This window comes from Oncorhynchus mykiss, chromosome 30 (assembly GCF_013265735.2).
Source record: "Oncorhynchus mykiss isolate Arlee chromosome 30, USDA_OmykA_1.1, whole genome shotgun sequence".
NCBI classification, from domain to species: domain Eukaryota; kingdom Metazoa; phylum Chordata; class Actinopteri; order Salmoniformes; family Salmonidae; genus Oncorhynchus; species Oncorhynchus mykiss.
This window is the reverse complement of record NC_050570.1, coordinates 13,334,999-13,360,362: the sequence shown is the minus strand read 5'-3', so window position 1 is coordinate 13,360,362 and position 25,364 is coordinate 13,334,999. Positions and strand designations below refer to the sequence as shown.

At 39.3% G+C, this 25,364-nt stretch overlaps 3 protein-coding genes across 5 annotated transcripts; all 3 read right to left on the bottom strand.

Annotated features, from left to right (window-relative positions):
* Nucleotides 1–4,410: 4,410 nt before the first annotated feature.
* Nucleotides 4,411–9,505, bottom strand: LOC110521359 (troponin I, fast skeletal muscle). 2 transcript variants are annotated; one of them, XM_021598863.2, is made up of 7 exons: nucleotides 9,266–9,505; nucleotides 7,405–7,437; nucleotides 7,215–7,251; nucleotides 6,889–7,014; nucleotides 5,750–5,839; nucleotides 5,065–5,238; nucleotides 4,411–4,917 (listed from the first exon to the last, which is right to left on the bottom strand). In XM_021598863.2, the coding sequence occupies exons 2-7, from the start codon at nucleotides 7,410–7,412 to the stop codon at nucleotides 4,834–4,836; spliced, it is 519 nt and encodes a 172-aa protein (XP_021454538.1). In that variant the 5' UTR covers nucleotides 7,413–7,437; nucleotides 9,266–9,505; the 3' UTR covers nucleotides 4,411–4,833. The 2 variants fall into 2 exon arrangements, with proteins under 2 accessions (XP_021454538.1, XP_036825410.1); XM_036969515.1 differs by lacking the exon at nucleotides 9,266–9,505 and adding an exon at nucleotides 7,824–7,858.
* A 1,378-nt stretch (nucleotides 9,506–10,883) lies between these two features.
* LOC110521361 (troponin I, fast skeletal muscle) lies at nucleotides 10,884–12,206 on the bottom strand. The gene is given in 5 exon segments (XM_036968580.1): nucleotides 10,884–11,313; nucleotides 11,482–11,655; nucleotides 11,742–11,822; nucleotides 11,825–11,833; nucleotides 12,138–12,206. Coding segments are annotated over 5 exon segments (414 nt in total). The 3' UTR covers nucleotides 10,884–11,232.
* Nucleotides 12,207–18,338: 6,132 nt separating this feature from the next.
* On the bottom strand, nucleotides 18,339–23,367 carry LOC110521358 (troponin I, fast skeletal muscle). 2 transcript variants are annotated; one of them, XM_021598862.2, is made up of 7 exons: nucleotides 23,131–23,367; nucleotides 21,420–21,450; nucleotides 21,284–21,320; nucleotides 19,423–19,551; nucleotides 19,044–19,133; nucleotides 18,784–18,957; nucleotides 18,339–18,615 (listed from the first exon to the last, which is right to left on the bottom strand). In XM_021598862.2, exons 2-7 carry the CDS (start codon nucleotides 21,425–21,427, stop codon nucleotides 18,535–18,537), a joined length of 519 nt encoding a protein of 172 aa, XP_021454537.1. In that variant the 5' UTR covers nucleotides 21,428–21,450; nucleotides 23,131–23,367; the 3' UTR covers nucleotides 18,339–18,534. The 2 variants fall into 2 exon arrangements, with proteins under 2 accessions (XP_021454537.1, XP_036825409.1); XM_036969514.1 differs by lacking the exon at nucleotides 23,131–23,367 and adding an exon at nucleotides 22,914–22,932.
* Nucleotides 23,368–25,364: the final 1,997 nt, after the last annotated feature.

The window sequence follows — 25,364 nt, the reverse complement described above, 5'->3', positions numbered from 1 at the left end:
ATCTGAATAACAACCAGGTCGTAACATTGACAGGGTCCTAACTATCTGAATAACAACCAGGTCGTAACATTGAAAATGTCCTAACTATCTGAATAACAACCAGGTCGTAACATTGACAGGGTCCTAACTATCTGAATAACAACCAGGTCGTAACATTGACAGAGTCCTAACTATCTGAATAACAACCAGGTCGTAACATTGACAGGGTCCTAACTATCTGAATAACAACCAGGTCGTAACATTGAAAAGGTCCTAACTATCTGAATAACAACCAGATCGTAACATTGACAGGGTCCTAACTATCTGAATAACAACCAGGTCGTAACATTGAAAATGTCCTAACTATCTGAATAACAACCAGGTCGTAACATTGACAGGGTCCTAACTATCTGAATAACAACCAGGTCGTAACATTGAAAAGGTCCTAACTATCTGAATAACAACCAGGCCGTAACATTGACAGAGTCCTAACTATCTGAATAACAACCAGGTCGTAACATTGAAAAGGTCCTAACTATCTGAATAACAACCAGGTCGTAACATTGACAGGGTCCTAACTATCTGAATAACAACCAGGTCGTAACATTGACAGAGTCCTAACTATCTGAATAACAACCAGGCCGTAACATTGACAGAGTCCTAACTATCTGAATAACAACCAGGTTGTAACATTGACAGAGTCCTAACTATCTGAATAACAACCAGGTCGTAACATTGACAGAGTCCTAACTATCTGAATAACAACCAGGTCGTAACATTGACAGAGTCCTAATTATCTGAATAACAACCAGGTCGTAACATTGACAGAGTCCTAACTATCTGAATAACAACCAGGTCGTAACATTGACAGAGTCCTAACTGTCTGAACAACAACCAAGTTGTAACATTAAAAGGGCCCTAATTGTCTGAACAACAACAAAATTGTAACATTAAAAAGGTCCTAACTGTCTCAATAACAACCAGTCCGTCATTGTAAATAAGAATTTGTTTTTAACTGACTCGCCTGATTAAATACAAGTTTTAAAAAAACTGTTCTTCACTAAATTTCTCATTTTGCCCCTCTCAAGTAATAAGAAAAACATCCTCCATTTGGAAGTGGAGACAGAGGATCAGCAGCCAAATTATGATCAACGCATCCCCACTAGAGTTGAACCAAGGCCACATTAAACCAGGTCCAGCAGACTGCATTTCTTCCCCAGGAAATCACTGACAGTAAATCTCCTCCAAGGAGTCTCCTGAACAGTGGTGGAAAAAGAACCCGATCTATCATAATTGAGTAAGTGTCGAAAAGTATTTGGTTTTAAGCATACTTAATCATCAAAAGTAAATATAACTGCTAAAATATATTTAAGTATCAAAAATAGAAGTATAAATAATTTCTAATTCCTTATATTAAGTAAACCAGACAGCACCATTTTCTTGTTTTTTAAATTTACACATAGCCAGGGGCACGTTCCAACACTGCCATTTACAAACAAAGCATGTGTTCAGTGAGTCCGTTAGATCATAAGCAGTAGGGATGACCAGGGGTGTTATCTTGATAAGTGTAATAATATTAAAGTTGGTGAAGTCAGATGATCCAAATATAGCACTGTGGCATCTCCTTGCATTCGGAAGCAGGGTCAGGGATATACTAAGCCAGTCCTCCAGTCTCAGCCCTGCATTTGAGCTACTTGGAGGTAACCTAAGATGCCCAGCCCAGGTCTTACTGCTGGAGAGCCGTTAAATACAGGCAGGCCTTCATGACCATAGACGGAATGCTTTGGTGTCACTATGCCAGTGGGAGGAGCTGGCTGCCTGGAGGTTTGATATCGATACTCTGAACAGTCTAAGGCTAAGCATTTAACATACCTCCACAGTTCAGATATTGAGCATGAATGGTTGGTTTGGTTCTAGGATGGGCACATCTGAGTAAATCCGTGTTTAACTGATAATGTTCATGGGTAAATAGCTTGCTGCATATGTTTATCCACTAATGTCTTAATACATGTATCTATTTTGACATACTCTGGTTATATTTACGAGAAACCATACTTGGATAGCTAACTCTTGAAATCCTTCCGTCAATACAGATGTAGTTGAAGCATCTTTTAGTTTTAATCGTACCTCACTTATGGAACAATCTTCAGAATACCCTTCAGTTGGATGCATTGGTGCCTTTCGGCAGTTCACATTGTTGGTATAGGACCTCTTCACAGAGGATTGTTTTTCTATAATTTTATTTTTGTATAACTTTCAATGTGGAATTGCTGCTGGTCTTGTCAAAACAAACCTTGGTGTAACGGTAATCGTCGTCTGAAGAAGAGGAATCATCGGACCAAAGCGCAGCGTTGTAAGTGTTCATGCTTTCTTTATTAAAACAGAACACTATAACAAAATAACAAAGGCAATAACCAAAACAGTCCAGAAAGGTGCAAAACACTAAACAGAAATTAACTACCCGCAAAAACCCTGTGGGAAAAATCTACCCAAGTATGGTTCCCAATCAGAGACAACGATAGACAGCTGTCCCTGATTGAGAACCATACCCGGCCAAAACAAAGAAATACAAAAACATAGAAAAAGGAACATAGAATGCCCACCCAAATCACACCCTGACCAAACCAAAATAGAGACATAAAAAGCTCTAAGGTCAGGGCGTGACAGTACCCCCCCCCCCCCCCCCCCCCCCTAAAGGACTCCGGCCGCAAAACCTGAACCTATAGGGGAGGGTCTGGGTGGGCATTTCTCCGCGGTGGCGGCTCTGGTGAGGGACGTAGACCCCGCTCCACCTCTGGCTTGGCCCACTTAGGTGGCGCCTCTAGAGCGGGGACCCTCACCACCGACCCCGGACTGGGGACCCTCGTAGCTGGCCCCGGACTGGGGACCCTCGTAGCGGGCCCCGGACTGGGGACCCTCGTAGCGGGCCCCGGACTGGGGACCCTCGTAGCTGGCCCCGGACTGGGGACCCTCGTAGCGGGCCCCGGACTGGGGACCCTCGTAGCGGGCCCCGGACTGGGGACCCTCGTAGCGGGCCCCGGACTGGGGACCCTCGTTGCGGGCCCGGGTTGGGCACCCTCGTAGAGAGCTCCGGACTGAAGGGCGCCTCTGGAAGCTCCGGACTGAAGGGCGCCTCTGGAAGCTCCGGACTGAAGGGCGCCTCTGGAAGCTCCGGACTGAAGGGCGCCTCTGGAAGCTCCGGACTGAAGGGCCCCTGTCCGTCCAATATCTCCTCCCAAGTCCAGGAGTCCTGAACCCTCTGCTCCACTTTACCACGCTGCTTGGTCCATTTATGGTGGGTAGTTCTGTAACGGTATTCGTCTTCTGAAGAAGAGGACTCATCGGGCCAAAGTGCAGCGTTGTAAGTGTTCATGCTTTCTTTATTAAAACAGAACACTATAACAAAATAACAAAGGCAATAACCAAAACAGTCCAGAAAGGTGCAAAACACTAAACAGAAATTAACTACCCGCAAAAACCCTGTGGAAAAAAGCTACCTAAGTATGGTTCCCAATCAGAGACAACGATAGACAGCTGTCCCTGATTGAGAACCATACCCGGCCAAAACAAAGAAATACAAAAACATAGAAAAAGGATCATAGAATGCCCACCCCAAATCACATCCTGACCGAACCAAAATAGAGACATAAAACGCTCTAAGGTCAGGGCGTGACACTCGGTCTCAATAAGACTCCCTGCTAAAATAAAGGTAAAAAGACAATGGCAGCCCAAACTTCCTAATATTTCAACATGTGGAGGCCTCTGGTGGAGCATCTGGAAAATTACTATATATATGAAATCCGTTATTATCATCATCATTATTAATATTATTATTATTATTATTATTTTTGAAGGGCATTCATGTGTTAACAAATATGGTACACTAATATCACATGACCATTTCCCAATGCCTTTCCATTAGCTAAAACAGATGTTAAGAAGATGTTTTTTTACAAACGGTATACATCTGATAACAATTTGTTAATCTGGATTAAATAGGAGGTTGGTTACTTAGCAAATCATAATTGGTTGTTCAATCCAGGGTTGTGTGTTTGTTGTGTTTCAATTTTAAATTCTAAATATAAATAACAAAAATAGATATATTAAGTATTTAATCATTTTCCTCTGATCTAGATCCATGGAATCCTGTAAATGTTAGTTATATGCATTGGGTTGGATCTATTCATTGCACAGGTCCAATTTCCAGATCTAAATGCAAGCTTGGCATAACACAAACAACATCCTACAGCAAGGCTGCTGGATCAATTACAGAACCTTACAGACTCAAAGATATTGTGATCTAAGGGCTCATCTGGGCAAATATGCACGCATTCTTTGAGTGTAATGTTTTTGCTGGCAGAAGCACGCCCAGTGACAATTTTGGCCTAACTGGCAATGATCTTGTAGGAAAACACTACAAAAACAATCACACGCTTTTTACAATTGTTTTTATTTTTATTTTTCTGTTAGTGAATATACTCCTTTTAGTGAATGTTACAGATGCAGATGGGAAGCTGTGTGATGTTAAGAGTGGGTGAAGCTACAAATATTTACCCTTTCCATCTCACTATACAATAGCCAAAAACATTTGCAAATTACACTGAAAAGTTAAATAGAAAGAAAGAGAGACAGCGAGAGAAAAAGAGAGAGAGAGTGGGGGAGAGGGGAGAGAGAGATATCCAAAACCATAGTGTCAAATACATATTTGAACCTACAGTATCAAAAAATAATAGCATTTTAAAATCAAAGATCCTCTTCCTGCAGGGATACCTAACAACAAGGTCATATAAATCCGTCTCTGTACCACAATACGACAAAACACAAAAGTCGGCTATGACTGAAAACGGAATGTGTTTAACCCTGAAACTTCTTCTTTCTGCCATCCATGCCAGCCTGTTCATCAACGTTCTTGCGCCAGTCACCAACTGCATCCGCTGCCTGCATGACAGAAAGTTTATGATGTCACAAATAGAGGATAAAATATGAAATAACTGATCCTTTTTCCACAAAGCTCAGAACACATTTGGGACACAATACTCGGGTACTGTGATTCTCTGCTTTGTAGGTTTCCACACAAATACCCACCTCCTCTTTGACCTCCTTCTTCACTTCTTTCAAGTTGGCTCTGAAATCCATGGAAGCCTTGTGCTTGGTGCCCAGCAGAGCCTGAAGCATAGCATCAGCAGACATACGCACTTTCTTCAGAGCTGGCTTCTTCATGCCCTGGATCTCAACCACTTTCATTCTCAAATCCTCAATCTGTGAAGTGAGCAAGTCAGGAGGAAGATAAAATTTGCCGTGTCAAAAATCGAATTTGATTTGTCACATGCACCAAATACAACAGGTGTAGACCTTAAAGTGAAATGCTTACTTACAAGCCCTTAACCAACAATGCAGTTTTAAGAATAAAAGTGTTAAGAAAGTATTTACTCAAATAAACTGTAGTTTTTTTAAATAATAATAATAATAATAATAATTAAAGAGTAACAATAAAATAACAGTAGCGAGGCTATATACAGGGAGTACCGGCACAGAGTCAGTGTGTGGGGGCACCGGTTAGTCAAGGAAATTTGGGTAAGACGTTTTTTTTTTTACAAACTACGGTATACATCTGATAACAATTTGTTAATCTGGATTAAATAGGAGGTTGGTTACATAGCAAATAATAATTGGTTGTTCAATCCAGGGTTGTGTGTTTGTTGTGTTTCAATTTTAAATTCTATGGGTATGTGTTTGTTTCATGATGAGGACAAGATGGAATAGAAAATACCTCCTTGTCTGCCTTCGTCACCTTGGACTCTGCGTCATATCTTTCCTCATCAACCTTGTCGATGGATTGGGCTAACTTTTTGAGCATTTCCTGTTGGTACACAAACACATGAAATCAGTCAGGTAATTTGTATTTATTTAGAAGAAAAAGAAACGCACACCTATTAAGACGAGGTGCTGGCTAGCGGAGTGGAAAACTTAAAGATAAAAGAGAGTCGCACACTAGGAGCTCAGATGCAAAAATGTAATTACCACTGTTTCAACAGCCAAGCTGTCTTCATCAGGGTAACTCTCTTTTATTTATTTAACTAGGCAAGTCAGTTAAGAACAAATTCTTATTTACAATGACGGTCTAGGAACAGTGGGTTAATTGCCTGTTCAGGGGCAGAATGACAGATCGGGGGTTTGAACTTGCAACCTTCAGGTAACTAGTCCAACGCTCTAACCACTAGGCTACCCTGCCACCCCTATGAGAAACTCTTCTCTCCTGAAGGAATCAGTCTCTTTAGGCAACAGTTATTTAGAGTCTGTGTACTTTGTAGGCAAATCCACACGGCTTATTACAAGAACCACCAATGTGAGGCCTAAATACATTGGAGTAGATGTTTTTTTATTATTTTATTGAACCTTTATTTAACCAGGTAGGCTAGTTGAGAACAAGTTCTCATTTACAACTGCGACCTGGCCAAGATAAAGCAAAGCAGTGCGACACGAACAACAACCCAGAGTTACACATGGAGTAAACAAGTGTACAGTCAATAACACAATAGAAAAAAAGAAAGTCTATATACAGTGTGTGCAAATGGCGTGAGGAGGTAAGGCAATAAATAGGCCATAGTAGCAAAGTAATTACAATTTAGCAGATTAACACTGGAGTGATAGATGAGCAGATGATGATGATCAGATGACGGTGTGTAAGTAGTGATACTGGTGTGCAAAAGAGCAGCAAAGTGAAGAAAAACAATATGAGGTAGGTAGATTGGGTGGGCTATTTACAGATGGACTATGTACAGCTGCAGCGATCCTGCAGCGATCGGTTAGCTGCTCAGATAGCTGATGTTTAAAGTTAGTGAGGGAAATGTAGGTCTCCAGATGCGTGAAGTTTGTGTAAATGAATTAATTATTAGCGTTGTATCGTACCACCAGCGCCGTTTGATCTCCAGACAAATCCAGGGCGGGGAGCTCAGCCATGAAATTGGCTTTCTCCTGCACAGCCTCCTTTTTCTCCACTTCAATAAGCTCAAACGCAATCTGGAGCACTAAGCTCTGTAGGACAAAGAAACATAGTAAAGACAAACCCAGTCTACTATGTAGTATTGGGGCACAAAAGATTACCTAAAGGATTAAAGAGGTTGAAATTTATAAAACCAGTCTAATTTGTGCCCAAACTAATTCAGTCAAGTACTGGACATTGGTGTGAAATACTTGTTTCATCCAATGGACCATAATTCATTGTCTTGGTTCACCTTCAGATGATGCCTGCGGCTCGATGTCATCTTTTTACTGTGAAAAAAACATGGATTTGACATGTTGTTAGGGATATAACAGTTATGTGCATTGCTGAGAGAACATAAGGGTGGATTGGACATGTTTTGTGTCAGGCTGGAAGTCTGGAATTACACTTTTAGTGAATGTTAGACAAATTTCAAGACTTACTCTGACATCTTGGCTGTTGTTGTGTTTCACACCCTGAATGGAAGCACAACAGAGAAAACTTGCTTTTTTTATTTTGTATTTTTTTTCTTTCACCTTTATTTAACCAGGTAGGCTAGTTGAGAACAAGTTCTCATTTGCAACTGCGACCTGGCCAAGATAAAGCATAGCAGTGTGAACAGACAACACAGAGTTACACATGGAGTAAACAATTAACAAGTCAATAACACAGTAGAAAAAAAGAGTCTATATACATTGTGTGCAAAAGGCATGAGGAGGTAGGCGAATGCAGATTAACACTGGAGTGATAAATGATCAGATGGTCATGTACAGGTAGAGATATTGGTGTGCAAAAGAGCAGAAAAGTAAATAAATATAAACAGTATGGGGATGAGGTAGGTAAAATTGGGTGGGCTATTTACCGATAGACTATGTACAGCTGCAGCGATCGGTTTGCTGCTCAGATAGCAGATGTTTGAAGTTGGTGAGGGAGACAAAAGTCTCCAACTTCAGCGATTTTTGCAATTCGTTCCAGTCACAGGCAGCAGAGAACTGGAACGAAAGGCGGCCAAATGAGGTGTTGGCTTTAGGGATGATCAGTGAGATACACCTGCTGGAGCGCGTGCTTGATACTTATGATTAAAAAATAAACATTTAGAATATCAGTAGGGTGCAATAGGTGCAACAGGTGCAAAAGCGAGAGACATGTCTCGTCTAAAGATCATATTCTGATATTGAGCTGAAGATTGGGGAACACTTGGCCAAACTAGGTTCTTAGGGGAAATATGATACATTTTCAGAGCTAGAGTCTGAGGCAATTCCGAGAAAGCTATATCTGGACTGCTAGAGTCAGTTGTCTGACTTGTTTAATGGTTGTTAGAATGTGAAACCCTAATAAACTCTAACTGCTGCTGCCTTCAGAGACGCAAGTCTCGATTAATTAACCTGCTGCGGTGCTGTATATCAGAAAACCCTTCCTAAATACATCAATCAACAGCATCTTCTTCATTCTGTAGACAGATGTGATTGTGTTGAATCAAGGTCCTCACACTCATCAATGGATATAATGGTTTGCTATTTTCTTCCCCAAGTAAGTCTCAGTTAAAAGTTATTGATAATTGAAAACATCAAAAAAGCGTTACTTTCCCAGTCATTCATAATCTAATCAAATTAATGATTTAATTTCAAATCATCATGTCAACTACACAATTTAGCAAGCTAAGATCTATCGCAAAACTCCACTTTTTATTTTTGTTGACCTATACATGACAATTAACATGGCATTTAGCATGCTGTCTATTACACAGTATTACAAAGCTGTTACTCCATCCACCACCTCAAATAAACATGCACCACATTTTTTGAATGGAAAACGAAAAACTTTCCCAGCTATCATATTCTCCATCACAGTGTATAACACTATGAACTTACCATTTTATATTGAATTAACAATCATCTAAATGTAATCAATGAATCTCACACAGAACATTCTGTGCCTGAGATCTTTATCTGAAACTCAATAACTCAGAAGTCTGTATTTATGTTGTGTCTTTACCAGCTTTGACTGCTAGAGTGTAACCCCTAACCAGAACCCTAGTCAAAGTTTTACAAAAAGAAAGAAAGTCTGACTTATTTACCTCACCTGTTTTGCCAGGTGATTATATCTGTTCCATATGCTCCATTTGGTAATGATCCATAAAGTGGTAAACAGAAATACACCCATGTGCAGTGAGTGTGTTGGATTGTTAAGATTGCCATTGGTTGGGAGGCCCTTTAGTCTATTTCTATTCCTTGTGCTTTTAATCCCAGTGATGCAACACAATCAGAGAGTTTGATAGAGAGACAGGAAAAGAGAGATTCTCACCTATGAGAGGAAGAGGAGGAGGAGGAGGGCAGAACACACCAGGAGGAAGAATGGAAGACTAGCACACTGACAAGCGACATGCGGTGAAACATGAAAACGGTATATATGGTGTCGGATGATGCATCAGCAGAAACACTGGGTCCTCTTTATGGAAGTAGTTTCCATGTCAGACCAATGGAACATCGAGCTCCTGAAATACACTATGCCCAGCCCTGTTCACCTCATAAATGTTCTTTCCTTCAAGATGTCTTTCAAGACATATGTTGCTCTGAGCAGTGAGTATAGAATTACAGTTCAGTATGGGAGGGATAGGGAAAGTATTTATAGATAAGAGTGAATATAAAAAATATGATACTGTATTTCTAAAATCTAAATTAATTGAAGTGGGAGTCTACTTCAACAAGTGAATCATAGTAACATAACTCAACAAGTGAATCATATTATCAATTCTAGAAAAACAAGTTCTTGAAAATCCTAATACAGTTTTAAAAGTGGTTATTTTATCGAATCAGTAAAGCACTCAGAAATTTAAATTGTATTGAAATCAGAAATTGATTTATTGTCTTAAAGACAAAACACAATAAACCTCAATTCCATCATGTTTCCTTCAAACCTAAAAGCACAGCAACTGTGAATTATATGTTAGGCCATATTGATAATATGTTGAGTGCTTAATCAGGCCAACACATGACAAATGGAGTTAAACAAACTAGTAAATAACACGTAGTAAGTGAAATGCTACTCTACTCATGATTATGCTTGGCTACATTTGGGGAACAGTGCAGATTGCCATTGTTTGTTCAAAACTCACCAACTTCCCCCATTTTTCCATTGCTATACTTTCAGAGAAAGGGGATTGTATTAAATTGAGAGTTGGGCAGAGTGACTGAGAGAGAGAGGAAGAATCAGCAGAAATTAAAGGTACTCTACTATACTGACATCTTGTGGTTTAATAGATAACCTAATAGATGTATTTAATAAATAACCTCCACCCCAGATGTTCTAGGTGTCTCCAGAATTTGTGTTACAAAATTCCAGTAACTTTCCCAAAATTACCAAGTTTTCCAGAAATCCCGGTTGGAAGATTCCCAGAATAAGAAGCAAATAAGATGATTTTTCAGAAAGCCAACTTTTTTCCAACCATACTCCAGAATACCTTACATCCAAAAGCATGGAGGGACCAAATCTGAAAGGAGTAAAATAATTTACCACAACACAGAATCATAAAATTGATACCATTTCCATGTTTCATGTTTCCACCATGTTCATGTTCATGTTTCCACCATGTTCATGTTTCCACCATGTGCATGTTCATGTTTCCACCATGTTCATGTTCATGTTTCCACTATGTTCATGTTCATGTTTCCACCATGTTCATGTTCATGTTTCCACCATGTTCATGTTCATGTTTCCACCATGTTCATGTTCATGTTTCCACCATGTTCATGTTCATGTTTCCACTATGTTTATGTTCATGTTTCCACCATGTTCATGTTTCCACCATGTTCATGTTTCCACCATGTTCATGTTCATGTTTCCACTATGTTCATGTTCATGTTTCCACCATGTTCATGTTTCCACTATGTTCATGTTCATGTTTCCACCATGTTCATGTTTCCACCATGTTCATGTTCATGTTTCCACCATGTTCATGTTTCCACCATGTTCATGTTTCCACCATGTTCATGTTTCCACCATGTTGCCAACATTTATTGAATTACTGCAGTTTGGCAGTTGTATATATTTCCAGTAAGCCTATATATTTGGAAAATAAGTTACAATTCAATTACAGTTTACAGTTAGTATAAGGGCTTATCTTATGCTGTAAGATAAACATGTCTTTGCCTCAAATCTCGACCTTAGGTCTTCCATATCCAACTCTGTAACAGCACAACAAAATAACATAAAAGATAGATCAATCACTCTGTATCCTCCATAGTTTTGAACACCCAAACTAATTTGGTAATTTATGCGGTCTCAAACTTCTTCTTCCTGCCATCCATGCCAGCCTGTTCATCAACGTTCTTACGCCAGTCACTGACTTCCTCCTGCATGACATAAAGTTTACGATATGACATTCTCAGTGTTTGAGGATATAATATGAAATAAATGTAATTGATCCTTTCATCAAAGCCCTGAATACATGTGGGGAAAAGGTTGCCAACTCGCAAAGTACTGTGATTCTCTGCTTCGTAATTCTCCCCACAAATACCCACCTCCTCTTTGACCTCCTTCTTCACTTCTTTCAAGTTGGCTCTGAAATCCATGGTCACCTTGTGCTTGGTGCCCAGCAGAGCTGCAAGCATAGCATCAGCAGACATACGCACTTTCTTCAGAGCTGGCTTCTTTATGCCCTGGATCTCAACCACTTTCATCTTCAGGTCCTCAATCTGTGAAGAGGGTGAGTCAACACATAGTCAAGACCAGCGCTATATGTTTCCAGGATGAGGACAATATGGAATGCAAAGTACTGTACCTCTTTGTCTGTCTTCTTCACTTTTGCCTTGGCGTCATATCTTTCCTCATCAACCTTGTCAATGGTCTGGGCCAACTTTTTTTAATCATTTCCTGTGTGCACATCAACACACTACAGATCATTTGTATGAGAGGCATCAGTATGGCACCAGTAGCTAAAGAGGGTGGAATTAACCACTTTCTACAGGCAACAGCTATCTACAGAGGGAGAGGTGGTAACCTTTCATTTGACATACTGATGAAGGCTTTGCCAAGACGTCTGTGTGAAATTATATCCCCCGCTGTGGAATTAAAATAAGACATTAGCAACCACAAAAGGAAGACAATGGAGTGTGTATACATCTACGAATCCCACCTCATTACGACAAACTCAAATCAATAAACAGTATGGTACTACCAGCGCCGCTTGATTTCCAGACAAATCCATGATGGGGATCTGAGCCATGAAATCTTCTTTCTCTTGCATGGACTCCTTTTTCTCTGCTGCCAGAAAAGTAGCCGCAATCGAGAGACACAAGCTCTGGAGGAAAAGGAAGCACAGTGAGGCCAAACCTAGTCCAGTACCTGGCTTGGTGTACATTCAGGACACGCTGATGTGCTTAGTGGAGGTCAAAAAGATAGAAATGCACATTGGCATACACAGAGTCATATACTGCTCATATAGGAAACTCATTGACAAAATGCAGTTTGCACCTAACTTGCCAAGCATAAGAATACATAGAATGTTGTCACATCCTTTTCCTGTGAAGAAAGGTGAGTTTGACATACTGGATTGTTATATACATGACTGGTCAATATGCTGAAGGGACATGCCTGATTAATATGCTGAAGAGACATGACTGATCAATATGCTGAAGAGACATGACTGACCAATATGCTGAAGGGACATGACTGGTCAATATGCTGAAGAGACATGACTGATCAATATGCTAAAGAGACATGACTGATCAATATGCTGAAGAGACATGACTGGTCAATATGTTGACCAAGGCTTGTATCAGTGATATTCTATAGCATGCTGAATAGATTGGGAAGGTCAAAAAATATCTAATTTACTTTTCTCACGTTGTTTGTGAAAGACTCAAACCCAATAGTTTTTATGATGGCCATGAGCAATATGGTATCATTGCAAAATGTATACTGAATAGAAATAGAAATGCAACATGCAACAATTTAAACGATTTTACTGAGTTACAGTTCATATAAATTAATTAGGCCCTAATCTATGAATTTCACATGACTAGGAATACAGAAATGAGTGCACAATACTTGAGAGAAATAAAGGTTTTGAGTGTATGGAACATTTCAGGGATCATTTCAGCTCCTGAAACATGGGAAAAACACTTTAAATGTTGCATTTATATTTGTGCTCAGTGTAAGCATCCTGCTCAATTTCTATGTAATTTATTTCATACATTATTTACATATTATTGCCTTCGTAAAGTATTCAGACCCCTTTACTTTTTTCCCATTTTTGTATGTTACAGCTTTATTCTAAAATGTATTCAATTGTTTTTTTCCCTCATCAATCTACACACAATAACCCATAGTGACAAAGCAAAAACAGGTTTTTAGAAAATTTTACAAATGTATTACAAATAAAGAAATGGAAATATAACATTTATAGTATTTAGACCCTTTACTCAGTACTTTGTTGAAACACCTTTGGCAGCCATTACAGTATCGAGTCTTCTTGGGTATGATGCTACAAGCTTGGCAGACCTGTTTCTGCCAGGTTTCCTCCAGACGTGACGCTTGGCATTCAGGCCAAAGCGTTCAGAGAATCTAGTTTCTGATGGTGTGAGAGTCTTTAGGTGCCTTTTGGCAAATCAAAGCCGGGGGGTCATGTGCCTTTTACTGAGGAGTGGCTTTCGTCTTGGCACACTCTCCCGTAAAGGCCTGATTGGTGGAGTGCTGCAGAGATGGTTGTCCTTCTGGAAGGTTCTCCCATCTCCACAGAGGAACTCTAGAGCTCTGTCAGAGTGACCATCAGGTTCTAGGTCACCTCCCTGACCAAGGCCCTTCTCACCCGATTGCTCAATTTGGCCGGGCAGCCAGCTCAACGAAGAGTCTTGGTGGATCCAAACTTCTTCCATTTCAGAATGATGGAGGCCACTGTGTTCTTGGGGACTTTCAATGCTGCAAAAATGTTTTGGTACCCTTCCCCAGATCTGTGCCTCAACACAATCCTGTCTTGGAGCTCTATGGACAATTCCTTCAACCTCATGGCTTGGTTTTTGCTCTGACATGCATTGTCAACTGTGGGACCTTACATAGACAGGTGTGTACCTTTCCACATCATGCCCAATCAATTGAATTTACCACAGGTGGACTCCAATCAAGTTGTAGCAGCATCTCAAGGATGATCAATGGAAACGGGATGCACCTGAGCATAGGGAAGGGTCTAGATACTTATGTAAATAAGTTATTTATATATATATATATATATTAATATATTTGCAAAAAATTCTAAAAACCTGGTATGCCTTGTCATTATGTGGTATATTGTGTAGATTGCTGATGATTTTTTATTTTTAAATCCATTTTAGAATACGGCTTTAATGTAACAAAATGTGGAAAAAGTCAAGGGGTCTGAATACTTTCTGAAGGTACTGTATGTGTGTATATTTACCCATGTTAGAGTACGGTTTAGGCATACTAGCAATTGTTTGATGTTAGGGTTAGGGTTGGCTGCTTGTTTTTTGTTTGTATGTTTCTTTGTCTGTTTGTTTATTTATTCTGATTTGGTATAAAAAAAATCCCTACTTTCTAACACTATGTTTGTCTAAGACTAGGGATGCAAAAATCTGTAACTTTCCGAAGATTCCCAGGTTTTTCCGAAATTCTGGTTGGAGGATTCCAGATTCCTGCTTATTCACTCCTGATTACGGGAGTCTTCCAAACATGATTTCTGGAAAACTGGAGAATTTTTGGAAAGCTACCGCATATTTGCAACGCTATCTAAAATCCTGTGAAAAGAATAACATGTGGCAAACATCAAGGTAATGGATACTTACTCAGACATGATGGAGGAATGTGTGCTTCAGACCCTGTAACAACAAGACAATGAGGAAGAGAAATGTTTTTAGCATTAGGGTGCTATTTGCCTCATAAGCCTAAAATTAGAACAGGCTTGTGTATCCAGCTCAAGAATGATTAATGAACACTGGCTGCTAATGGAGCAATTTGGACACTTCAAGGAAGGGAGGGGAAATCTGATCCATTTGACTATTAAAACTTGTTGGAACAATTTTGATCAGGCTAAATGTGGACAGCTGGAGACAAGAGTCACCCCTGACATTCATGGGCTGTTACTTTATTGATGTCATTAGCACACAAATCTTCTGCAGGCATCATCGTCTTGCTCCACCCTGAGAACATCTTGGTATCACTCAAATCACTACAACCTGCGTTCTCAGTGAACCCCGTCATTACATCGCTTTCACTTTTCCTACTGCATTTTGGGGGGCACACTTTCTGTCATGAAAAGCCCCTCAATCGAATCATTGATTATTATTTTAAGCAATACAGATTGGCTCAAATGTTGTAAGACACTGTTGTTAAACCCCACCGCATCAATGAATAGCAATGTTAAGAATAGGAATGATGTTTTTAATAACTTCTCTGTTTTCTCTAGTTTAAAGTCAATGATACATGCAGTTCAAATACGTTCAAATTCATTCATATTCAAATGATCAAATAAATGCTACTATTTTGAGTATACTTCAGCAAACAGAGAAATTGACAATAAAAACTCTTGCCAACACATCCTTTTCCAATCTGTTCAACTAGGAACATACATGATAATCCAAATATGTATTAAACTGTTACTTTCAAATGCCTGATAGAGCATGGTGCTTGCAACGCTCAACTGTTATGCCATGTCTATCAACTGACCAGTGGATCTGAAACTATTCTGTAGGTTACCAAATGTTAGCTGTAGCCCAAGAGGAACGGACCACCAACCAAGGGCCTAGAAGCCCCATTCAGTAAACACTGTCTGCTGTAACCTAGTTATCACATTCGAGTTACAGTATAATCAAAATTCTAGATCTCCATCACAAATCCCATTTCGCTATCCTTGACAGTTATACACATTGAATATTTGAGCAACACACATCACAAAAAAAAGTAATGCCTTAAATACCACAAAAAACAACTTGCTTTTGGTATGGGTATAGCTAAGTTAATGTCTTCAACCGCCTTCCATGCGAGAGTATAGCCCTTGAGCAGGAGTCCCCCCCGCCTTCCACACAGGGTCACACTGTCTAACACAGAGGCCCGTCGGCCACATCATTCTGTCTAGACAGGCTCAATAGTCTTTCATAGTATCCACCCTGATATATTTATCTCAATGTATTCACCTGTATTCAAATGTAGTGAACTTGTGACAGGTGTCACTTAGTGCGATTATTTCCAGGTGCTACCTGTTAATGGGTATTTTTTTTCAATTTTTTTCTACTGTGTTATTGACTTGTTTATTGTTTACTCCATGTGTAACTCTGTGTTGCTGTCTGTTCACACTGCTATGCTTTATCTTGGTCAGGTCGCAGTTGTAAATGAGAACTTGTTCTCAACTAGCCTACCTGGTTAAATAAAGGTTCAATAAAAATAAAAATAAAATAATATCTGTGTAAATGTAGCCATGAAATCACCTTTACATCAACGTCTATAAATGTGCACTGTGTAAGACTTAATTAACAGGTAAAACTACCCCCCTCCACGGTGAGACTATATTCCTTCATTTATCATTAAGTCACATTCAACCTTATTTATCAGTAAGACAGATCCTGTGTGATCGAAAGATAAGAGAGGTTCTCACCTATGCGATGAGGAGGACAGGACACACTTGGTGAAGAAGGGGAGAAACTGGTAAGTCACAGGCAAAGAACAAATCCAACAGGGTATATATATGTAGACTAGTGATGAATCAGCAGAAACCCAGAGACCTCCTTGTGGTGGTGGAGACTCCTTAGGCCAACGGAACTGTGGGCTCCTGAAATACCACCAACCCTTTCCTCCAACTCACATCATAAATTTCCCTTTCTGCAAGGTGTCTCCCAAAACCTGAGCTGCCACTTGGCTTCCATTCCAACGACGTTGGAAAGGTTTGACAAAGCCATCCCAGTTAAGCACGGACAACATGGATAGATAAACCCGGGTAAGCAAGGGTCAACGTTGATATATTCTTGAACCACTTTTGGTTGATTGATGATAATTCCATTTTCAATAATAAGAAGGCTATTGTTAAAGGGTCAGTCTGCAGTTCAAACAATAAAAAGTGACTTCCCAGCTACTGTTTTGACAAAAAGTTCTTCAACAATCAATGTGTATATAGAAATAATTTTTAAGTAAAAAAATGGAAGTACCAATTGCAGATTGCACCTGTAAAATAAAAAAGGGAAAGGGGTCGTGAACTTTAACAAGGGAACCATGCTAACAATTGCATATAAGTGAACAATTTCTGTGTCTGTCATTATTGTCAGAACCATTTTTGACTTCTGGAATCCATTTTGTTAAGTATTTTTTTAAAGTAGAAAAAAGTGTTACTCACCATTTGCAGGACTAGAGTTCCACAATCCAACTTCAATTGCATGGCAATACACTGTAAATTGAATATCTACAAATAATGACAAATTCCTGAGAAAAAAGTGGGCAAGCAAATAGCCCTCTTTTGCTCAAAGGTGAGATGGGGAGAAGGAGCGAGAGATTGAAAGAGAGCGAGAGAGAGCGATAGAGAGTGATGGAGAGAGGATATTTATTTATTTATATATTATATTACTAATTATATCATAACTATATTCTTGTAAATGGTTTATTATATTCTTTATTCAAATATGAAAGGTTTAATTAAATATAAAACATTTTTTAAATGATTAATACACATCTAAAATGTGTAACTAAATCAAGCCAATCGTTATTGAGTTTTAATTAAATTGTGTTTTCATCAAGTTATTTCGCATGACACATTATACTCTAATGACATTGACATTTATGATGAAATGTTTGTAGGAAATATAATCATATATTCTTACAACAAATATATTAGATTAATTCACTGTGGGGTTGCAAAAAGCAAATGTTACCGTTTTTTTAGGGATACAGTGTTTTCAACCTAACTTCAGTTTCTCCTGGAAACCGGAAGTGTGGACTCTGCTTAGGCGTCTTTTTACACCAGTAGTATCTTATGCCAGGTTGTGATTTTCAATGTTCCTGATAGGTCGATATTTCCTTGGGGGCGGGAATAGAGAACCTTGACACAGCTGTCTGGTAGGTGCACATAAGTGACATAAGTGCAACCCATTAATATTTGGAAAAGCCCTAGTTATGGATGCCCCACTATTTCAGTGCCAAATTAGTAATAAAGAAATAAACATGCATAACAATGTTCAAGCACAGGAGGTTGGAAAGCACAGACTCGTAGTAATGACTGGAGCGGAGTGGGTGGAATGGTATCAAATACAACACACGTATGGTTTCCATGTGTTTGATGCCCTTCCATTTGCTCTGTTCCAACTATTATTATGAGCCGTCCTCCCCTCAGCAGCCTCCACTGTATTGAAGAAATATACATGTCAAAAGTAACAAAAAAAGACTGTCTTCTTCAAAGCATTTATTTAATTACTGAGCTTTGGCATGAATGTTGGACATAGGTAAAATACGTTTTCTTCAATAGCTTTTTACTATTGACATAAGACATACGTTTAAGTTAAATAGATTGACAAAATGACTCTAACTCTGTGACGGTATAACAAAACAACCTAAAAGATGTATTAAAAAACAAATTCAGTAATTTATGCGGTCTCAAACTTCTTCTTCCTGCCGTCCATGCCAGCCTGTTCATCAACGTTCTTACGCCAGTCACCGACTTCCTCCTGCATGACATAAAATGTACGATGTGACATTCTTAGTGTTTGAGGATGTAATATGAAATTCATGTAACTGATCATTTCCTCAAAGTTCTGAGCACATTCGGGACAACTGCCGCCAACTCCTAAAGTACTGTGATTCTCTGCTTCGTAATTCTCCCCACAAATACCCACCTCCTCTTTGACCTCCTTCTTCACTTCTTTCAAGTTGGCTCTGAAATCCATGGAAGCCTTGTGCTTGGTGCCCAGCAGAGCTGCAAGCATAGCATCAGCAGACATGCGCACTTTCTTCAGAGCTGGCTTCTTTATGCCCTGGATCTCAACCACTTTCATCTTCAGGTCCTCGATCTGTGAAGAGGGTGAGTCAACACATAGTCAAGACCAGCGCTATATGTTTCCAGGATGAGGACAATATGGAATGCAACGTACTGTACCTCTTTGTCTGTCTTCTTCACTTTTGCCTCGGCGTCATATCTATCCTCATCAACCTTGTCAATGGTCTGGGCCAACTTTTTAAGCATTTCCTGTTGACACACAAACATATCACAGATCATTTGTATGAGAAACACAGTGTATCTTAATGGTGTCTTCAGCTTTTGGCACAGATCAATCTCATTCAATTAATTTTCATTTCTATGCAAATCAAATAAATCCAAATGCAGCCTTAACACATATCTCAAAATCAAATATGTAACATGAAAGATAAATAGGTTACGATTTTTGTGGTACCAATTGTATGGTTGTATGAATTATTGTATGTCAGGCATTCAAAGCAGACTAAATGAGAATGAACTGGTTAGAATGGTAAAATACCTGCAGCTCAGGAAGACCCCCAGACAATACCGGAGCAGGGCAGTTTTCTGCTATAAAAGCTGCCTTTTCCGTTATCAAGTCTGCTGCTTCTTTCTCCAGGAGGTCTTTGGCAATCGCAAGCATCAAGCTCTGGATGTCAGGGGGAGAAAGGGTGTCAGAGCAGCTAACACGACTACACAGAAACATGTAGGACTCACCAGTGCAAAGTTAGGCCTAGCATCAATTTCAGGCACTCTCAAATGTACTGTACATTTATTTATACATTGTACAATAGTAGTGAAAGCATTAAAACTATGAAATAACACATATGGAATCATGTAGTAACCAAAAAAGCATTAAACACACCAAAATATATTTTATATTTGAGATGCTTCAAAGTAGCCACCCTTTGCCTTGATGACAGCTTTGCACACTCTTGGCATTCTCTCAACCAGCTTCATGAGGTGGAAGGTGACCTGGAAGGCATTTAAATTAACAGGTGTGCCTAGTTAAAAGGTCATTTGTAGAATTTATTTCCTTCTTAATGCGTTTCAGCCAGTCAGTTGTGTTGTAACAAGGTAGGGGTGATATACATTGGATAAAGACAGCCCTGTTTGATAAAATACCTTGTCCATATTATGGAAAGAACAGCTCAAATAAGCAAAGAGAAATGACAGTCCATCATTACTTTAAGACATGACGGTCAGTCAATGCAGAAAATGTAAAGAAATTTGAAAGTTTCTTCAAGTGCAGTCGCGAAAATCATCAAGCGCTATGATGAAACAGGCTCTCGTGAGGACCACCACTGGAAAGTAGGAACCAGAGTTACCTCTGCTGCAGAGGATAAGTTCATTAGAGTTACCATCCTCAGAAATTGCTTTCCAAATAAATGCTTAACAAAGTAACAGACACATCTCAACATCAACTGTTCAGAGAAGACTGCGTAAATCAGGCCTTCATGGTTGAATTGCTGCAAAGAAAACACTACTAAAGGACACCAATAAGAAGAAGAGACTTGCTTGGGCCAAGAAACATGAGCAATGGACATTAGACCGGTGGAAATCTGTCCTTTGGTCTGATGAGTCCAAATTTGAGATTTTCGGTTCCAACTGCTGTGGCTTTGTGAGACTTAGAGTAGGTGAACGGATGATCATGTGTGGTTCCCAACATAAAGCATGGAGGAGGTGGTGTGATGGTGTGAGGGTGCTTTGCTGGTAACACTTTCTGTGATTTATTTAGAATCCAAGGCACACTTAACCAGCATTGCTACCATAGCATTCTCCAGTGATACGCCATCCCATCTGGTTTGCCCTTAGAGGGACTATCATTTGTTTTCAACAGGACAATGACCCAACACACCTCCAGGCTGTGTAAGGGCTATTTGACCAAGAAAGAGAGTGAGGGAGTGCTGCATCAGATGACCTGGCCTCCACAATCAACAGACCTCAACCCAATTGAGATGGTTTGGGATGAGTTGGACTGCAGAGTGAAGGAAAAGCAGCCACAAAGTGCTCAGGATATGTGGGAACTCCTTCAAGACTGTTGGAAAATCATTCCTCATGAAGCTGGTTGAGAGAATGCTAATAGTGTGCAAAACACTGTCATCAAGGCAAAGGGTGGCTACGTTGAATATATAAAATATATTTTGATTTGTTTAACACTTTTTTTGGTTACTACATGATTCCATATGTGTTATTTCATAGTTTTGAAATCTTCACTATTATTCGTCAATGTAGAAAATAGTAAAAATAAAGAAAAACCCTTGAATGAGTAGGTGTGTCCAAACTTTTGACGGGTACTGTAAATGTTCAATCAAAGGAGAGTAAGAACAAAACAGTTTTTCATATTGGAAGCTGAAATTGGGTTAAATCAGTATGTTTACCTTCAGATGACCCCTGCGGCTCGAATTCATCTTTTTCCTGTGAGAGGAAGAAGTAGATACATGAGATGTTTGCGATGCACTCAGACAATCAGTCACCTCTCAGATGTTATTGAGACTAATGTAATATTATACTTACTCTGACATCTTGCTTGTTTATTTTTTCACACCTTGTATGAGACAGAAATTAAAAGATTCAAAACTTTGACAGAACAAGTGTTGTTATAAATGTATATGTTGTACTGTGATAGACTCAGAAGAGCAGTCATAATGCCAAAATGAATCCACAAAATAACAGTAGCACACATAAGATATAGAGATCACTTTAATTACTAAGCAAGTAGGAGTCTACCCTGGCTCACTTCACTGGGCATGTACTTATTTTTATCTTTATGCTGATGCAGGACATTTGGACAACCTGCGATTTTAGCATATTATTATGGCAGCTAGATATTGGCAATAGAACACCTTTCAACTAGTTTCACATTGCAGATATAAGCATGCAGATATGAAGTATTCACAAACATGTATCATATTGCTGCTTGCCACTTGGAACAATTTTATTCTTAAACAGATAGTGTTTCAACTTATTCAGATGCCAAAACATATATACATTCTGAATGATAGTTTCTTATTTCCCTGAGGACGACAAATCTAAACTGGTATTTGGCATGCTAAACTTTGATCTAGTTAATTATTGAGCTGCTGACCTACATTTGAATATAACTACAACTACAATTTTACTAATTTGTTAAAACAATGAGTCACTCTTTATAATGTTGTATAATGTAAATTGTAGCTTTTCTTCCAATTTCCTTAAGTTGTTGTTGTTTTCTCCAAACTATTTAAAAATAACTAGCTAGCTAACCAAGTTAAATACTAGCTAACCAATTTAAATACAGTTCGTAGGAAACCAATAACTAGCTAACCAATTGAAATACAGTTTGAAGGAAACCAATAACTAGCTAACCAATTGAAATACAGTTTGAAGGAAACCAATAACTAGCCAACCAATTAAAATACAGTTTGGAGGAAACACCCTAAAGTCGAAAATACGCTAATATTTCCAAAAAGTGAACTATCACTTTAAACAGTGATATATTCACTTTTTTTTACTCATGAATGTTCAAATCTTGCAAATAAATCATGTAAAATGTTTTATTCATTCATGAAACACAAAAGGTTTCATATTCTGATGGTTATTTATTTTTAATTTCTGTAGATTCCAGACATCTAGAACACCACCTGTTCAGGAACAAATGGCATACGATTGCACACACAGAGCAGAACAAAAACATCCAGGTAACAAGGTCCCCTTGAGCATCATGTTGGGCTGATACATGCAATCAGCCTACGAAGTATAATATTTCTAGTGACCAAGAAGGCTCAAACTGTTGAGCTAGCTCTACTTCCTGAATAGCTAGATTCACATCTGGTGACACAAAACAATTCAGCAATTCAATTCATTCAATTAAAACATTCAAATTCCTTAATATCTGTCAATCATGTGCACATAATGAATCATTGAAAATAACGTCTATCGCTTAAAAAAAGAAAGGTGAGAATACAGACCTGTATTTGTTTCCCCCTTATATCCCAAAACTATTTAGCCAGCACACATGCATACATTTACCATGTGGGTGGCCATAGGGATAGAATCCACAACCCTGGTGTTACAAGCACTGTCCTCAACCAACTGAGCCATACAGGACCATGTTACTACGGTGATCGTATGATCTGTCAATGTGCAGAAACCAACAGCTGCAACACTACATACAGTTCAAAGCAGTCAAGAGACAGGAGCACATTATGCATGCTGGAGAACTATAAGATCCCACTATTATCCTCACCTGTGAGAAAAATAATGATGAAAAATGAAGAGCAGCTGTGAGAGATGGAGAGGGAGAGGATGGCAAGCCAATAGCAGATTAAATGAGGGAGTACACAGTATTAAATACTGATGGGTGGACACCAGTGGTTTATCCCTCCCTCAACATGGTAATGTTTACTCCAGTAGGTCAGTCTTTATGGTAGTGGTCAGTGATGCTGCCGGCCCCCTGTCAGCCTGATATACTGCCCTGTAACATATACATGCCCTGTAACATGCCCCGTTATCTAAATATAGGCTCCATATTTCCAAACCAGATAACTAAAGTATCAATAATATTTCCACATCTTGCTGTAACTTAAATAATAACAAGCAAAGTGCAACTGCTTGTCACAATGTCATCCCCTCTATAGTTTCTTGTTGTGATCAAGTCTTAATCGATGAATGATAAGTGAATGTGGTCAAAGTAGCCCTACACTACAGGGCCAGATATAATAAGCATTGGAAATAAAGCATCTTATGGTAGGAACTTACCCGGTAAAATAAGGGTTAAATAAAAAATAAAAATAGGGGTCTGATCCCATACTTTGACCTAGGGCTGGCTCCAGCCTTTTGGGGGCCCTAAGCAAGATTTGGTAGGGGGGCCCCCCACATCACGGCAAAACATTTGAGAGGCACCGCTCTTGACGGTGGAGAAAAAAATGCTTGTTTTAAAGGCCCAGTGTATTTTCCTTTGTTTTATACATATTTCCATACTATGAGTTTGGAATACACTGACAATTTTAATTGAAAACAATCAAAATCAAATCACATTTCATTTGTCACTTGCACCGAATACAACAGGTGAAATGCTTACTTAAGAGCCCTTTTCCCAACAATGCAGAGTTTAAAAGTAAGAGCAATTTGCCAAATAAAAAAAGGACATAGTAGGGCCTCCTGGGTGGCGCAGTGGTCTAACGCACTGCATCGCAGGAGTCACTAGGAGTCACTGCAATTCTACACATTTTGCCATGGGGCATAGAGAAAATGTTGCCGTTTTAAAGCAAGTTTACTGCAATCCTATGAATTGTGACATGGGACAGAGATCATTTTTTAATTTTTTTAGTTTTACAACAAATTTCCCACAATCTACCTATTTTGCCATGGATGGAGATACTTTTTTTTTGCAGTTTTAAAGCAAATTTTCTGCAATTATACACATTGTGTAAGGACTTATGCCGTGTTAATATGATATGAGTGAGAATGACTAACAAAATCAATGGAGGCCCCTCTGGAGGTCAGGTACCCTGGGCACGAGCCCTGCGTGCACGGTCGGTATTCAGCCATGCTTTCTACAAGTTTAGATAGCTGGCTAGACTAACTACCAAGAGAAAAACTGCTGACACACAACCACATTTCGAAATTGCACCTGGGGTATTCAACTATTCTCACTCTGAAATAGTAAGTTGAGATCCGACTGAATTCCCCCCCAAAATGTCATAAATAAATCATAATAATTTGTTGGGGGCCCTAAGCGACCGCTTATGTTGCTTATGCCTGGAGCCGGCCCTGCTTTGACTATCCTCCATCCTGACTTTGTATTTAGGTCATTTGGCACCAGAATTAGCCTAGTTCTATATCCACCAGCCATCTGCTAAAATGTAATGGCCCCTCCTAGGAATCTTTTGGGGGAATTTGTGGTGGCAAATATTTCTGTGGCTCTGTATTACAGTTTAGTTATTTAGCAGACGCTTTTATCCAGAGTGACTTAGTAGTGAGTACCTACATTTTAATATTTTTTCGCACAGGTCCCACGTGGGAAACGAACCCAAAATCCTGGCATTGCAAGCACCAAGCAGTACCAAATGAACCACAGAGGACATATTGTAAGCAGCATCTAATTTGTCCTTTAAAGACACAGATTGTTAAATATGATACCCAGTGAAAAGTGTCACCTTGAAAGTAAAAGAAACGGTTTTGCAAATGTGCAAGAAGAAGAAACAGACATGTGAATCATGCATCCTCTGGTTGATCAGTTATAGAAGATACAGACATGGGAATCATGCATCCTCTGGTTGATCAGTTATAGAAGATACAGACATGGGAATCATGCATCCTCTGGTTGATCAGTTATAGAAGATACAGACATGGGAATCATGCATCCTCTGGTTGATCAGTTATAGAAGATACAGACATGGGAATCATGCATCCTCTGGTTGATCAGTTATAGAAGATATTGTCATGCATTGTTCACACAGAGTTATTTCTCCAATAGGC